The 17,740-nt window shown below is 41.9% G+C and overlaps 1 protein-coding gene across 1 annotated transcript in view; it reads right to left on the bottom strand.

Annotated features, from left to right (window-relative positions):
- The window catches only part of LOC141771955 (ERC protein 2), a 177,140-nt gene that overhangs the window by 94,896 nt on the left and 64,504 nt on the right, over nt 1–17,740 (bottom strand). Inside the window, exons 10-13 of the mRNA XM_074642504.1 lie at nt 17,021–17,158; nt 10,578–10,766; nt 5,931–5,972; nt 4,750–4,943 (exon numbers count right to left, since the gene is read on the bottom strand). Of these exons, the coding sequence (XP_074498605.1) occupies nt 4,750–4,943; nt 5,931–5,972; nt 10,578–10,766; nt 17,021–17,158 (563 nt within the window). The remainder of the gene's footprint in view (nt 1–4,749; nt 4,944–5,930; nt 5,973–10,577; nt 10,767–17,020; nt 17,159–17,740) is intronic.

Raw genomic sequence — 17,740 nt, 5'->3', positions numbered from 1 at the left:
CTGTCTCCTCCTCTTCTCTTTTAATAAACAGCAGAGTGGAACAAAATCCTCCAATTTCAAGCAGACAAGGACACACCAGGGCACAATATATGGAACAAGAGGCAGATATGATCTGAATTAAATACGTTTTCTCTGCAATGCAAAAAAAGAGGAGGGGTACAGGAAAAGGATAGAGATGGAGGAGAAACGGGGGGACTATGAAAGTATAGCGTGAGGCAGTTGGATCAACACTGGAGTCTGAGGTTTTATCTGAGGCGCTTGTCTCGATGCAGCGCTGAGAGATCCAAACAGAACAAGTCTGTTTATTACTGATAGATGCTTTATGGTGCTTAGACATGTCGACTCTTATCGCAACACAAACACCGTCTCACTGTTGCCTTTGTATATTGTCTGTGTGTGTGTGTGTGTGTGTGTGTGTGTGTGTGTGTGTGTGTGTGTGTGTGACAGGGTGAAACAGAAAGGAGGTTAAAGAGGAAGATGTCTGCTTTACTTGTGTGTCTGCATGTTTAAATATGAGAAGATGTAGTGTCATTCACTGTATGTACTGTAGGGTAGGGTGTCGCTATATACCGGTATTGACATTAACTGTTTAAAAATGAAATATTGATATCATGTTAATAATACACATATGATAATATCATGAAAATAAATCCAGCACCTCTTAAATCACACTTTTGTACAGTTGTGGTTACAGACTCTCTCTCCACCTCCCTACACTCGTAGTTTGAGTGTAAAGGCCTTTACTCACCGGGGGGCGTTTTTTTATGCAATTAATTCACACGTCAATGTATTTTTTCAAACTGTTTTTGTCATGAATACTTTCACACAGAACGTGAATATTAAACAGCGAAAAATTACATACTTTTTTCGTAACGAGATTGATTTTTCTGAGCTTTTGCACCGCGAATAAAGGTGCTTGATGCCTTTTTTTGCATTGTGCGTAACAGGTTGAGTTGTGCCTATATTTATGAAACAACAACACGGAGGCTCTGTAGTCCGAACTAAGACTGCAAACTTTATTACTCCTTTCAACCTTGACAAAGGCAGCACTGACCAGATCCACTTCTTCTGTTCTTACCTTTCACAATAAAAGCCCTAGACATATAATATTCGCAGGTGATATTTCGCATTTTTGCGTCTTTTATTCATCACGCCCCCCTGAGTGTAAAGGCCTTAATTCATTTGCCAAAAAGAAAAAAAAAGAGATAAACAAAGTAAAAGATGTATTTGACTGATAGCATTATAATTCTTTTTTTAATTTTCTATAGATACCATGATGATATCTCTCATGGAGGGCATTGTCTATGTATTTGACACTTAAATTGTACGAACAACGAGCAAATACACAAAAATGCACACAGTTTAAAAACATTTTCATGTAGTTAACATTGAATACAGAGACTTTGGAGGTTATGTGTGTATTTGCGTGCATGCATAGAGTGTGTGCGTGTTTTCAAAAGACTGATGTTCTCAACATCTGGAGTTTCATTCTGGTTGAAGGAATAAGGCCCAAAATGAAACGGTTGTTTGAGTGCATGAACTTTTGTCCGAACCGTCATTTCCTACCAGTCAACAGACCCTCGCCAACTACACTACCATCATGTATTCTCCTCAGTGTCACCCCACTCACACACACAGTACATACTGTACATGCGTTCACATATACACACACACCTCCCTTTTCCTGAGACCCTCCCTTACATACCAGAGTGCTTACCACGTCAATAGCTGCGATACGGTGAGACTGGGAGGCTGATTTATTTCTCAAAGTTTAGCTCCCACATCACCACAGAAACATTAAAAGTATAGGACTGTAACAGCATTAAGAACTATACTAAATAATTCCACTAGTTAACAATATATGGCCATGAAGGAAGAAAGGAAGGAGTGAAGGAAAAAGAAATTCAGGCTTTAAATTCTCCCAACATATAAAACATTTTCCATGTTAGAACAACGTTTGTCACCAACTGCAGATGTTTGAAAGCATCAGTATACTCAGTGCTGATGTTTAAGGTTTATTAAAACTGGTCATGTTTCAAAAATACTATCAACTAGACTCATTCTCTTGTACTTTAAGATCAACACCATGTTACAAACTATATAAATTGGACAAAACATGATGCAGGGCAAACACTCACAGTGCTGCTTAATTAAATTCATAGGGAAAAGATTAGAATGATTCACTCCCAGTATGTCATACTATGAAATGAATTCATTTTTCCATTTTAGTCCACCATGTGTGCGAAAACTGCTCCAAGAGATCAGTAACCGTGGCTTTCAGAGCTCTACTTAACAAATCCAACTATTAGCATTAGTGTTAGCAGCTGATGCAGATGCTTTCCACAAAGCCTGCTCAGTGTCTCTGATCACTTAGGCAGATTAGCTAGGATTTACACCTACATGCATGACAGTAAATAAAGCACTGACAATAAACTACCTAATGTTATCACTGGTGAATTACAGTTGGAGATTGCTATGAAATAGCTGTGAGTGCGTCTCCCCTGTGTGCTGGAAGGTATTTATTACAATGACCTGCCGGCTATATTCATCTTTGACTCCCTCTGCTGCGTTGCCAACTGGATGAGAAAGTGTCTATTTCCTCATCTGCTCTTCTCTCTGTCTTCATCCAGATAGCGGTTAATAGGCCATCTGACTGAGTTCCAACAGAAACACTCTAATTAAAAAGACATTCATCCTCTGCCCAGACGCCTCTCGCACTGTCTTACACAGAAGTCCAATCGGCACGAAGACACACTCTTCCGCCCATATGCTGTCACATAACACATGTGCGCAGACACACATGTGCGAGTAATATCGTCTGTATTTATGTTGAATCAGAATTTCCATCGATAACGTGACATTAACTTGATGCTCCACTTTTCTCTACAGCAGCTAAATTACATGAAATGCTCATGTGCTTGAAAGAAAATCTGTTTATTTTACATATTATCACAGCGGCAGTGTATAACTGCAGAGGATCCTCCTCTGATAACCTGCAGCTGACCTGCATTTGACCTCTGACCTGTGTGTGCTGACCAGACGGGAGGGGTCAGGCTGATAGGAGTGACTGGCTGACACTAATGAGACAGCAGCCCCGATAAGATGGACGAGCTGAGGAGGGAAAGAAACTCTTCCAATGCTTGATTCCAAACACTCCTTTCCCACAAGAAACTCAACGTGCAGATTAACGCCACACATGTGCACGGGCACACTCTGGTGACAGCTGCATGTGAGCAGCAGACACATGTAGAGTTAGAGGCATGACGCATGCACAAACACACTGAAACAGAGAGTAGACTGTGTGAACAAACTCTGCGGGAGCTACTGTATCCCTATTATACTTGATGTTCCCACACAGTTTGAGTCAGCACACGGTTTCCATGCCAGAGTCTGTAAAACGGGTAATGAATGAGGCAGGAAGCTGTGTTGGATTGAGCACATGTAGCCCATCCAGATGCATTCGAAGCCATTCAGAACCGTAGTTAGCGTTAACACACCTGATGGGGCCAACGCGTGTTTCACACTCATGGTTTCCTTCGTGCGGTAGACAATCCACCGACAGAGAAACCACCCACTATCAATCTGCATACGCAGACGTGCCAACCGGCACACAACTAACCGTAACCGCTTCAGATACAGACACACATACTGAAACATGCCTCTTTCTTTGCTTCTTTTTCACACTTGCACGCGCACACAAATGAAGTAAATACACGTGCAGACACTCACATACAGTACCTCCGAGTTGGCACTGCACAACCGCTCATTTTGGGCACATGTACACGCCATGCCAATCCATAAATCAGATGATAATTGAGTAGCACTGCGCCAGTAATAAACAGAGTAGTATAAACAACCAGTGTCTGGGCTGGGTACACCACCTCCCACTGGCATGCTGCTGGCTGCCTTCCTGGCAAACTCAAAAACACACACGCACGCACGCACGCACAGCACACACACACATTTGTTGAATGTATTTACAGTCATGCACTTACAGAAACAAAACCACTTACCTGTTGGTTTTACAGACACACGTGGAAACATAGTATGATATGAGGGAAAACACGTGATAGCACATGCAATGTGAAGAAGGTTTCTAACACAATGGAGAGCCTATAGGTCTCCAGTGATATAAATCAGGAAACATATAAAGTCTCTCATTGTGTTATTACTGTGACAGGAATGAGGACCGAGATTGTTTGCCATAAATGTACATTTACTGTCCCACTGTGATAGTCAAATCTGAGCTTCCCGGGGATCCGATTTGAGCCAAAATGCCCCAATTTCCAACTTTATATCTGGGAAAGTTTTAAAATCAACCCAGCAGTGATGGCATGATGTCAAGAGTGATGGCTACGGACAGTGTCGGCGGTATTATGATGATATGTTTAACAGGCACACTAAGAACTACTTACCCAGGTCTGCAGACGATGATACGCGGAAACAAACGATAAGACATTAAGTCATATGATTAAAAACATCATATGTGCATACAGTAGGTCACAGTGTGCATTTCTAGAGTGTGATTACATCAGGCAAAAAGCATGACAGCGTGGAAGTGGTTTCAAGTGCTGGGAGGACACAATCTAGACAGTTTACGTCTCGTGGATTACTCCTTTATAAATAGAGCACTTAGGAATGAATTGAGATCTTACAAAGATCCGGTCACTTGGAAGGACACTGCTTTCTCAGGACACCCAGGTGGTGTCCCGTGATGGATTTGAATGTCGCTGAATTTTTGACCCTCACCTCTCGAGATCGGCGATTTTCCTCTCTTTGCACGATTTCTCCATCTCTGCATCCCTTAGAGCTGCCATCAGCCTCTCCACCTCCACTTGTGACTTGCCAGATTCCTCTCTGTTGCGAGCGACTTCCTGCTCCAAAAGCCTCAGACGATCTGTGATGTCTGGACACTTCCGGACTGTTTCTTCCGTGTTTTGAGTCTTTGGAAGGGGGAAGGCAAGACACAGAGAGGGAGGGGATACATTAGAGAACGATTATTATTAAGGGAATATCAAAGCTGATATACAGTTTACAGTTTAGGACGTCAAAGATTCAGCTTTTCAAGCGCTGCTCTTTTTAAAAATCATTGTCAGACTTAGCTAAACTTTCAGTTTAAACTGCAATTTGTCACACTTAGTTTAATATCCATTACTCTTAGCTGTCCTTTGTCAGCAAATAACACATTCTTCTTCCTTAAAGGTGCAGTGTGTAGGATTTGGCGGCATTTAGAGGTGTGGTTGCAGATTGCAACCAACTGAGTACCACTCTGCTCACTCCTCCCTTTCCAAAACTGCGGTAACGTGAGCCGTCGAGTGCAAAGCTGTGGTAACGCTGTTCGCCTCACTGAAAAGGCCATCGTTACCATGATAACACTACTTTAGGATCAACGAAAGTCAGACGGCGGCTGATGGTACCACAATTTTGCACTCTGCAGCTCACGTTACCACAGTTTCACAAGCGTGTTGGAGAAATACGGTGGCCTTAAGGTAGTGTAAAAACACAAAAGGCTCTCTCTAGAGCCAGTGTTTGGTTTGTCCGTTCTTGGCTACTGTAGAAACAGGGACTTGACTTGAGACTTGACTTGGGACTTGAGTGCAAAGACTTGAGACTTACTTTTGACTTGCAAAACAATGACTTGGTCCCACCTCTGCCCAACAAAGTACACCTGAAGCTACTGTAACAGACTGAGACAGACAGTACAACTGAGGCTGACCAAGCAAAGCTAGGAATGACAAAGAAAGAACAAAGAACAGGTAGGGCTGATGGATGTTGAGCTAAGCGTGACAAAATACAGCTCAGACAGATTCAAGTTAAGCTAAGTCTGGCTACAGAGAGCTGAGGGAGTCTGAGATGTCCTAAAAAGTCCTCTGCATGCACACACACACATGCAAGCACAAACAAACAAGTCATAAAATAAGCCAACCTACCGTGGGGCTTCCAGCTGGTGGCCCATCTACTTTGGCTGGCATCTAGAAGATAATACAAATAGATAGAACAGATGTTAAAATAAGAATATAGTGTAAGAACCAAGTACAGTCGTAAAATTTGAACATCCTCTAGGACTGACAATTACACAGGGTCAGATGTGAGATCATCGTGCGTGGGTAGCTTTGAAAGCTAAAGGAAAAGGTAAGTCAATCCTGAGTATGTGGTTTGGGTCACAATCTAGCTGAAGCAGAACCAATCTGTGCCCTCATCCGCTCCCATCCCTTCATCACCCCACCCCCCAACCGGTTCCTCTGCTGCCTGCTTTTCTGTGGTTTGCATCTATCAGATGCCTCCCCGGGGCGTCCGTCATGTAGAGTTTGGAGTTCAGTCATTATCATTATAAAATTACTGTCTCCCTCTTTTTGGCTGCGATTTTATGAGACCACCAAACATCTCAATTTTTTTTTTCTAAGTAAAATGTTTAAAAAAAAACACAGAATTGCACTGATGAATTCTTTCTTCTCGAGAAAAATATCCCAGAGGAAGTTTGTACCCTAGAATTATCTTTCTCTCTGCCTCTTTCACTTGGTCTTTACTTCTCTCTGTCTACTGTGTTTGCGAAGATTGTTTAACTTGTTGAAACAGCTGAGGCCACTCGTTTAAACATCATCAAGTGAGCGCGCAAACACACGCACACACACACACACACACAGAGAAATGTATTGTCGGGTCTACATAGTTCTTCTGGGACTGTACATGTAGCTCTGCTCGAGTCTGTCATTAGAAAAAAATCCAAGGAGTGTCTGCTAACTATTACCAAATCTGAACAAATGCCTCCCTCCCATTATAACAACCAGATAAACCATATGCATAAGTTGGCCCCTGCATACGGGAGATACAGCCACGGGCACAGCATGTGGAGCACAACTAAACGTTTGAAAGGTCTTTAGATACATGCATGCATAATGAGGTAGCTCATCAGGAACACATCTGTAAACGTTAAAATACAAAATGTCAATGATGACATTATTGTATGACTCTTTTGTTCTGTGTACTTGTGTTCCGTTCACACGTATGTCCCTGGATATGACTTTGACTAACCTGACTACAACATAGTGTACGGGCCACATGTGACCTTAAGAAGCAAGCAAGCAGAGTCATTGTTTACCTCGTCCTCACCCCCCATTACCTCCACACCTCGTGCACACACATCAAGCCCAATTTTAGCTTGCACAAAATGCATTAGGCCTAAGTGGACCAGAGTTTGTTATGTTCTTTTCAGTGGAAAACACAGACAGGGGGAAAGCAAGGGGGCTGAGAGGACGGCGGGTCCAACAGGAATTTGTGATATTATGACAGGAGGGGGAAAGCCAGTAAAGATACGATTACATATTTGGTCACTGAAATTATTATTATCATTCCTGGAAATGTCTCTGAAGTGTAAATATTACAAATAAGTTAAATATGTCTGGCCACCAAGATCTGAACAGGGTCAGAGGATATCCAGCCACACCGAGAAAAAAAAAAGTAGGGCTGTCAATCGATTAAAATATTTAATCGCGATTAATCGCAAACTAATCACACATTTTTTATAAGTTCAAAATGTACCTTAAAGGGAGATTTGTCAAGTATTTAATACTCTTATCAACATGGGAGTGGGAAAATATGCTTGCTTTATAAAAATGTATGTATACATTTATTTTTGGAAATCAATTAATAACACAAAACAATGACAAATATTGTCCCTAAACCCTCACAGGTATTACATTTAGTATCACAGTATTACAGTATCACAAAACATAACCACTGGTCTAGTCAATCTCATATATCTGTCAATGCAAAATTCAATGTATTATCTCCATATTATCATCAAAAAGAAAGAGATAAGGTCAAGCAACAAAAAAAAGGTAAGAAGATATGACATCTGCCTGGTTTGAAAAGACTCTTTTGAATAGGACTCAACAGTGAGTTGACGTGTGGTGCCTCTGTGCTGATTTAAGCCAACCCTCTCTGGAAGGTCACTGTCTGCCCTGAGGTTCTTTACAATTTTCTCTTTGAAGAGCCAGTGTTTAGCTCCAGAAGTCCTATATTAACCCTCGGAATCAACAAATACTGTTTTATGGGAAGAGGATGAGGATGCAGTGAAGTCAACAGAGCTCTGAGGTCAAGATAAAAAGCTCCGCTAACAGCTTGACTGAGTCAGTAATACAAACATCTGCAGATACAGTGAGTGGGCCACCGTGTGTACACGACCTGATGGCAAACACAAACTCTACATCTGCATGAGATGTAAATGGCTGTCAGGCAAAAAAGCTTTTTTCTCCATTTTTGGAGCTATTTGAGTCAAATGAGGACACTCACGATTTCATAAGCATTTAATGTATTTTAAGCTGGTTTGTGAGAAAAATAAAAATTTTCTGAAAGTATGACATTGTACAAATGCCGCCATTTTGCACAGCAACAGCAATATTCTAGACAGTCACAAGGAGAATTCAGCTAATTTGCTCAGGACATTTCTTTATTTTATTAATAAGGTCAAGCACATTTTGCTGTAGAGTTTCTGTCGAAACCTGACGAATCAGAAAAACACATTTTTAAAGGGCCAGGGTGTAGGATTTCGGGGGATCTATTGGCAGAAATAGAAAATAGTATTCATAACTATGTTTTCATTAGTGTATAACAGGGGTGGGAATCTTCAGAGGCCCCACGATACAATATTATCACGATACTTATCAGCGATATTTAGTGTTCTTCCCAACAAGCTAACATGACATGGTGAGTACCAATAGATTCCTTAGGTTTTCTAGTTTCATATGATACCAGCATCTTCATTCTAGCCTGCTACAACCTCTGAAAGACCAAATAGCGACCGGCGGATTGCTAAGAGGTTAATAGTTTATATAATACAAGATCGATTCTTGACGTTTGTGTATCGCTACAATATTGCCACAAAAAATGAGGCGATACTATGCTGTATCGATGTTTTTCCCAACCCTTAGTGTATTATCACCTGAAACTAAGAATTGTCGTGTTTTTGTTAGCTTAGAATGAGCCCTTCATATCTACATAGGGAGCGGGTCCTCTTCATGGAGTCCGTCGTGTTGCTCTGCCATGTTTCTACAGTAGCTCAGAATGGACAAACCAAACACTGGCTCTAGATAGAGCCTTCTTGGTTTTTACGTTACCTGAAGGCCACCGTAGTTCTCCCGACACGCTTGTGAGAAGAAGGAGTGAGTGGAGGGGTATTCAGTTGATTGCAGTCTGCAACCTCACCACTAGATGCCACTAAATCCTACACACTGGACCTTTAAGTCGTACAATAAGGAAATATCCTATGTAAAAAAAAAAAAGCTTTTCCTTTTGTATTGTTAATCAAATTACATCTACAACACCTAGTGAAGCTTTTGCCGTACATAGCAAACTGAAGTTTCTAGTGTTTAAACCAAAAGTACATGTGGCTGTCAGGATCAATCCTGTTATACACTGGATGATGGCACTCAGCTGAATGTGCACGTGTCAGCTCACCTCTGACCTCCTGAGTATTACAGCCTCACAACCAGTGCTGCACTACAATAGGATCAAACACACCAGCACACTTGAACACATGTAGAGACAAAGAAAGATACACACACCCAACAATATAAACACACAAACATCATCTGTGTTTTTGAAGAATTTGCAAGTTTACATAACAGGCCCGATCGCTGCCAGGTACACAAAATAGTCCAATTATGGCAACACTTCTGTCAGAGTGTGAATCCGCTCGCTACAAAGAGTTATGGAGCTGCTGTCTGCTTTCATGTGGTGCCGCGTCAACATTCAACAAGATATCATTTCGCAGGAATGAGATGTGTGTATGGTATTTATGAGAATAAAAGAAAACATTCTCATAAATTCTGGCAGGGCGAGATTCTGTCCTGGCTTGTAAGCCTGGGAGAGGAGAAAGGGGGAGAAAAAAGACAGCCAGGCCTCCGACTTGGCACCCGAACAGGGATAGAGGGATCTTTTACGTCCATAAATCACTCTCTCTTAATTCATCCCTTTATCCTGTGGGACAAAGTGCAGGCAGGTCCATTGCTAGCAATATTGTGGATGCTCACAGGGAGGTAAGAGAGTGGAATTACTATTACTGTAGATGTAAGCAGTGTAAATACAGGGTGCAAGTAGCGTATTACAACCACTGCAGAGTGGCTGTAAAAGTAAAATTCTTTTAATTCTTTTTGTACAATAAAAAATAATTATAAAGCCCCACGATGTCCGTTTGAAGTATTCAACAGTAAAAAAGGGTTTTCGAGAAAGGTGCGTGTTTATTATTTGTTTTATGAGTCTGTGAAATGAGATTTTGCATTTGGGCTCCTTTTTAGAGCTTGGCACGAGTGGTGAACATGTTATGATGTGGCTAACGATGAAATATTGATGGCTTTTCGTCTGCAGTCCACACACATGCCAGACTATCAATCTTGTGTACAGCGCTCGTATCAACACGCACACCGTTTCAACCACCATTGTTGGATATTTCAGATTAAATGTGATGCAATATCCAAAGCACATTTACAGAAATTCCCAACACTGCATACCCCACACACACAAACACAAAACATCACCATCTAATGAATCATAACTTCATCAAAACAATCCACACTGACCTCTCCGTCAGGCCTCTGGTTCTGGGTCGGGATGGGGTTAGCGGGCTGACTCTGGGACAGTTTCTGGGGCTGCAGGGCTGAAAGTCTGTCCTTTAACACCTGGTTCTCCTTCCTCATCTGGTCCAGCTCCTCCAGCCGAACCCTGTCTTCCCGCTCCTTGTGCTCGCGCAGATTCTCAATCACTCGCTCCTGAGACGGTAAAAGAACAAGAGAAAATAAGGTGTGATTATAGCAAAGAGCCGAGATAGCCATCATCTGCATAAAAGCTTGTTCACATTTCAGATTCCAGTGTGCAAAAGATTGTCAGCCCTGTGTGATTACAGTTCTTTCCTATCGTTATTGAAAAATTTGAGCCAGGCTCTCGCTGCTCAGGCTCGCCAGCACGCCTCGCGAAGTGAGGCCAAAGACAAACTCATAAATGCCCGTCATAAATAATACCGCCATAAATAACAGCACGGACACAAGGAGATCAGAGCCAAGCAGAACACAGAGGGATGGAGGAAGCGGGACAGAGACAGATTTATTGAGAACGGATTGGACAGTACTGTAGATCACTTCCTCACAACTCCACGCTGCCTGCTGATAAGCCAAGTTGGAATGTTTACATCATAATTTTCTCTATTCTCTAATCACACCGGACAGCGGGAGGACCCCGGCTTTGGGCATTGGCTCGCGACCAGGTCCACGCCATGGGTGGCGGAGCATGCAAGGTGTGTGTAGTAGGTGTGTGTTAAGGTGCATGTGTGTGTGTTTAGGTGTGGACTGAAGTGATTATCAAGGTGTTTACTCAGGTGTTTATTTAGGCACAGAGCGCAGCTCAGCAATGAGGCTTTACGATGTGGCATCGCCGCATGATTGGCAGCTTTAAACCCCGGGGTAATTGGACAAATACACCCACTAACTAGACCTGGCACAGTAACGCACTGCATAGTGGGCTTCGGAGGAGAGGGCGAAAGAGAGAGGGAGGGAGACCACATGGCTAATAGGTCCTGGGTGTTTTCCCCACATTATGAAATATCTCTAGGATGTTTGGGGTTTAGCGAAGGAGACCAGGATGTGATAATAAAACCTGCCTCTATGAGGCTTAAGTGTGGAGCACACGTAGACACAACAAAAACATCACAGACGGGCACACACACACACACACACATATACAAACACCAAAGGGCAGGGCTCGGTTCGGGCACAATGCCCCAGCCTGTTAATTAGAACCACAGCGCTGTGGCGAGCGACTGGCTCCAAGAGCAGGTTTGTGACAGGGAGTGTGATTAGCAACACACACACTCGCTCTTGTAAACACATTACACCCACCCTGTGTTGACCACAAAGTCTGAAAAGCTCGCCAACGTTCTCCTCATCACAGCTGAATTATATGTAGGCTGTATCAGAAGTGGTTTCTGGGGTAAACAGATGGGCCGAGGCCGAGAAGGGATTTACAGTTTATTGTGCCCATTATGCTGTTCGTTTCAAAGTCTGTCGGCGACAAAAACAAATTTAGGCGATAAAAGATCATTTTAAGTGAAAACATCTACGTACTGAAGGAAAAACACATCAGCCAACATCTTCTCTATTAATAGATTGATTTCTGTGAGCGCAACGCAATTGTTTTTCTTGTTGATTGAAGAAATTGAGTGTAGTTCAAGTAAAATTAAAGGAAATAATTGCAGCCTACATGGCAGACTCACACACACGCGCGTTCATACCCACCAAGAGCTCAAGCACCCCAGCGTCTGACTCTACTTTACCTGCTTTCACATAATCAGTGTCAAAGCACTTAACATTATGTAAAGAATAGGAGTGTGAATCTTTCGGTATCTCACGATTCAATTCAATTTTCAATTCAAAAAGTTTCCCAATTCAAATTCAATTCTGGATTCAGTACATAGGGGTGCTAATTTCGGGATCATCTGTGGCAAATAATGGCATGAAAGCAGAGTAAAGTGTATACTGTATAACACTGGAGTTTTTATATTTGAAAAAGTTATGTCAACTGATTGCAATAATTTTGCACAGAAAGGCAAAAGGTAACATTTATTCATGCTAAACCTGCACAAATAAACACTTTATACTAAAAAAAATTAGGAATTCTCTATTTTTCAGTGACTTCAAGAAAAACAAGTTTAAGTAATAAAAAAAAATAAAAAAAATGTTGCCTGTTACATAAATAAAATTGCCTTTTTATTTCCCAGGAACTTGCCAATGTCTAAAATAAATTATATACAGTAAAACTGTGTGATTTTTCAACAAATCACACGCATTATGTCGATGACACCGTGTCCTAACTTGCTGCGAGAGACACAGCACTGTGCAGCGCGGTGCGCCGCTTTGAGCTGAACTTTTGTCAGACACTGTTTCTATTTAATCCCACTGCTGGCTTTCAAAGCGCCGCAACGGACGAGGAACAGCTGATTGTTGGAATAAAATAACTTTGATAACTACCATACCTCCTTGTTTCACTACAAAAATCTAACTAAGGTGACAGCTGGCTGGAGAGAGATCACCTGAAAGTTTCCTACTTGCTGTTGACTATAGGCCTATGTCATTTCCAGTAAAAAGCAGTGCAAACGTCAGAATACATCAAGTACTACTCAACAATCTTTTATGTGGTTACAGCTCCAGTCTGATCTTGAGTGCACAGCTGATAGTTACGTGGTTTGTTTACATGATGTAATGTAATGCTTGCTGTTAGGACACGGTGTGTCTTTCTCTCTCTCAGTGGCAGAGTTCTCTTCATCATTACAGTTGTTGTTGAGTTATTCATTGTTCAGCTTGACCTAACGTTACATTTCATTTTCAATTAATCAAAGTGACATTGTGTCTCCCGTAATGCGATGCATTGAAATTGCGGTAGCAATATATAGGTTCTTTTGTAGAAAAAAAAACTATTTTTGGAAGTTGTGATCGATTAAAAATCTTAGAAGATAAGAATCTTGCTTTTTCCCCCCAACATATATATATGCTTCCCAGAACATAAATGTTTTTATTGAGGAGGCATTGTAAGCTGACTCAGTCAGCACTAATGTTGTATCTCCCAATCAGAACCTCTGTAAAAACACTGAGTTGCAATTCTCAACTTTTAAATAGTTTGAACTTTGACCTAGTTTTAACACCACCTTCCAAAATGTCAGTAATGAAGCATAGCGCTAGTTCACGCAGAGCACTGAAGTCATGCTTGTATTGGCTGATTGGCATCAGCTGTTTGCAATATGCTTCAAAATGATTGGCTCATTCACAGCTGTGGCTAGTAACATCCAATCACATTCTCCGGGCCAAAGAGAGAGATGACATGGACGCTCCTGTAGAACATTTTCAACTGCTCCTTCAGTCACTAAGATGAGTGTGCACTTGGCAGGTCAGAGCACAAGTAACACAAGCTAACGATGCAGACAGAAATATATAGGCATAAACATACACACATGTGTAAATAAAAATGTGGCAGCCACTGGAAAAACAAGAAGTACAGCTGGACATCCACATCTGTCCTAACTGGGAACTCTATAAACTCTTAAGCAGCAGCCAGTGCCAACAAAATGTAAACCAGCATCCATCTTTTAGCCTGCAGTACAAACAAACACGTAAATGGGAACCGTTTTTTAGCCTGCAGCGCCAAAGCAATCATTTTTTAAGACTGTAGTACCAACAAATGTGTGCTTGCAACAACTTCAAACATGCAACAAACCCAAGCAAGTTCGAGTCACTCTGAAATCAAGCCAGTCAGTTCAAGGTAGACTGTATATACTGCCAGACTAGGATTTGACATCTCCATGGTCATGGTCAGTTCACTATACAACATCAAATCTACCCTGTGTTCAAGCCTGTCTCCAATTAGAAATCACTGGCACCCAGTAACCTTGAGTGCAAAATTCATAAACACATCGCTAAAGGCTTGTGTGGAGAGAAAAACACCATTAGCATTCCAGTTACTCAAAAGTGACTTATTTACCCGGGAATACGGCATAATCATTGCAGTTTTATTGGGTAAATCTACCTGCATTTTACTGAAGACAAAACACCACAGTGGCCAGTCATCTTTTAGTGTTCGTGGCGGTGTGCTAGCTCAGTGGTGTTGAGGTGAAGCTTTATGGAGACCAGCTGCACTCTCGTGTTGCCAGAAAACAACAAATGCTGCATGTTTACGACCTCGATCCAGCCCATCCACTCAGCCATGTGTAGTTAGTCTGCTTAGTTCACCTTGATTCACAGGGCGGTTGTTCAGCTATGTGATTTTACACTTCAATCAGTGGGCAACCTCCAGGTCTGAAAAGTGAAGCCAATGCTAAGTGTCTTAAACTTGCATTCTTTCTAACAGCCAGCAGGGGGCGACTCCTCTGGCTGCAAAAAAGAAGTCCGATTGTATAGAAGTCGATGAGAAAATGAGCCTTCTTCTCACTTGATTTATTACGTCAGTAAGCATTGTAAACATGAGTTTATGGTCTCAATCGCTAGTTTCAAGTCTTCTTCAATACAGCATGATGTTCATTTAGTAAATTATGGTCCCATTTAGAGTCAAATAGACCATAAAGCAGGGTATGCTTTAGGGCGTGGCTACCTTGTGATTGACAGGTCACTACCAGGGCGTTGTCCGGGCTGGGAGTTGTCTGTTTTTTAGCTTTAACCCTTTCACAGTGTGTTTTCAGCTCATGTAAGTTAACATTTTGGTCGCCTAAAAATGTCTTCAGCGTTCAGCTGTACTTAGCCCTCTCATGTCGATTCTGGTTGCAAAAAAACAAGATAGCCAGAAACCAAGATGGCGACGGCCAAAATGACGAACTTGAGGCTTTAAAACAGCAGTCCACTACCCAATGAGTGTTGTCACAGTGACTATGTCCACTTCTTATATACAGTCTATAGAGTGCTACAGAATGAGTCCTATAACCTGGAAATGAGTTAGCATTTCAGCACTTCTGGTTCCCTCATCTGGAAGTCAATGGGTTTTTAGTTAGATGCCTGAAATAAGGTCTGTGGTTAACACAAGCATTAGAGATTTTAACGTTTTGTTCTACAACATAAAATACATCAATAAATATCCCACTCGTGAATTTTGAAGCCTTTATATGTCTTTAAAAAAGGTGTTTGCTAACAAGTGACTAAATGAGACTACTAAACGTCATCACACCGACTCGTCCACCTTTACAGCCTCGTTGTGTATACTCACGCTCATGTGACCGAGGTGTAGTTTGTCTGTAGCCTAATAACGTTAGCTTTTTACTTCTGCTGATTGCATTCACACTCAATCAAAATCATAAAAGTGGTGTTCATTTGTGGAGATTATCTTGCTGAACAAAACGTGTAAGCATCAGAGACGTGTGTTTGCCACAGAGCTTATTTTTTGCAATGATCCAAAATCGAAGGGTCAAAATCCCATTGGATTTTTGTCGAGGGGACCAGGGCGATGCTAACTTCCTGGTTGGCCTATAAAAATACATCATCCCTGCACCACTCTATGGCTGCAATGTATCTTCAAATGTATATGGATGCATACGGTTCTGTGCTCATTATACTATTTGCTGAGGCTGTACAGGCCAGTAAATCCAATTAAAAATCACTGATATTGATATTTTACTAACATTAGACCAGGACTGTATGAATCCTATTGAGACTTCACAGTACAGTAATAGTAGCCTCTCTCATTATGTTGCTAATTTTTTCCTCTATATGTGCTTGGCTGTGTTATCTGTTTCTGAATTTCCATCCCAGTCTGACCCTTTGTAACTGTATTCCTCTTGCCAGCTCTGTTCTTTCTCTTCTTCTTTCATATGTCTTGCAGAAGTTGCTCATTTTTTACTCTGCCTCCACCCTTGCATTCCTTGACCTCTCCCTCTCTTTACTCTGAGGCCACCTCTTCCATCAGGGCTGTGGCTCTTCTGCCTGCCATTCCACTTTTCCATCCCTCCACTCCTCCTCCCCCTTTCAAAACTTCCATCCTCCTCTTATTCTATAGATCATTCCCTCCCTATGTACAGCGAAGTTACAGACAGGGACTAATCCTCTGTCTACGTTCACCTTAGACCTCCCTTCTCCTTCGCTCCCTTACTGTTTTCAGAGAGGACCTCATCTAGTGTGGTCCAAGGTCTATAAATCAGGGGGGCTGTGTCAGTAAATTATGGCAGTGAGTCATAGCAAAGCACGCAGCTTAATTAAGCCGTATGCCGTGTACCAGCTTCCTGAAAGACCTGTGTGCCTCAATGGGTAAGAATTTCCAGACCCTTCCAGACCGAGTGGTGGTCATTTTACGAGTTTGTATTTATGTCCGTTGTTATGTCTACAACTGACAAACAGTTCTCTTCATTAATAGTGTGCGTAATTCTTCACACCATCCACCCAGCAACTAACAGAGCAACCTCAATTCTCTTCCCAGCTGGTTCTGTCAGCTTTTCCTGACCTCCAGCCTTTTCAACAAGGCCATCCTCACCCTCCTCGTCATACCTCCTTCTGTCCTGTACCTTTTCTGATAGGGCTTCCTCCAGAGTGGCCAAGGCTGTGTCGGTGTTGCTGGAGTCAGTTTGGAGTCCCTGGACCCTTTCCTTCAACCCAGCCAGCTGTTTGTCCTTATCCTTTAACTGCTCCAACAGGTTCTCAATCTGGAAACAGATGGACAGAGATAGAGACAGAGAGGAGCTGAGGTTAGTGGCATATTGATGTGAAACAAGCACGTTACAATCACAAAAATTAGACTAATATTGCTTAATTGGAAAAGTGCCCTTCCCCCCCCACAAGATGGGTAATTGATGTACTTAATTTCATGAAGCTAGAGAAAATCAGACATACACTACGTGACATATTAAGACCTTGCAGCTTCTCCCTCCGCCCTCTTCCTGCTCAGCCTAAACTTATATGACCAAGATGTACCATATATTTATTTTTAGTAATCATTCCACACTTAGAACCATTTTTTTGCTGTCTCTCTTTATTTTCATTTTTTTTTATTACGGGGCTTTGTTGAATATTCAATTCTGATTGGTCAATCACGGCATTCTACGGTTTGTTATTTCTTTATAGCAGATCGTTGCTTAGTATAACGGACTGTTGCTATGGGCGAAGCTCTGATGTTGACTAAGGCAAACCGTTTTTGTGTCAAATTATTGATTTCTTAAGTAAGTAGCTGTGTAATAAGTGGGATAATGTACAGCATCCCTTCAGGACGATGAAGAGAGCGCATTGCT

Source organism: Sebastes fasciatus, chromosome 8 (genome assembly GCF_043250625.1).
Source record: "Sebastes fasciatus isolate fSebFas1 chromosome 8, fSebFas1.pri, whole genome shotgun sequence".
NCBI lineage: Eukaryota > Metazoa > Chordata > Actinopteri > Perciformes > Sebastidae > Sebastes > Sebastes fasciatus.
Note: the sequence above shows the minus strand (reverse complement) of the source record. Positions and strands in the feature narration are given on the sequence as shown.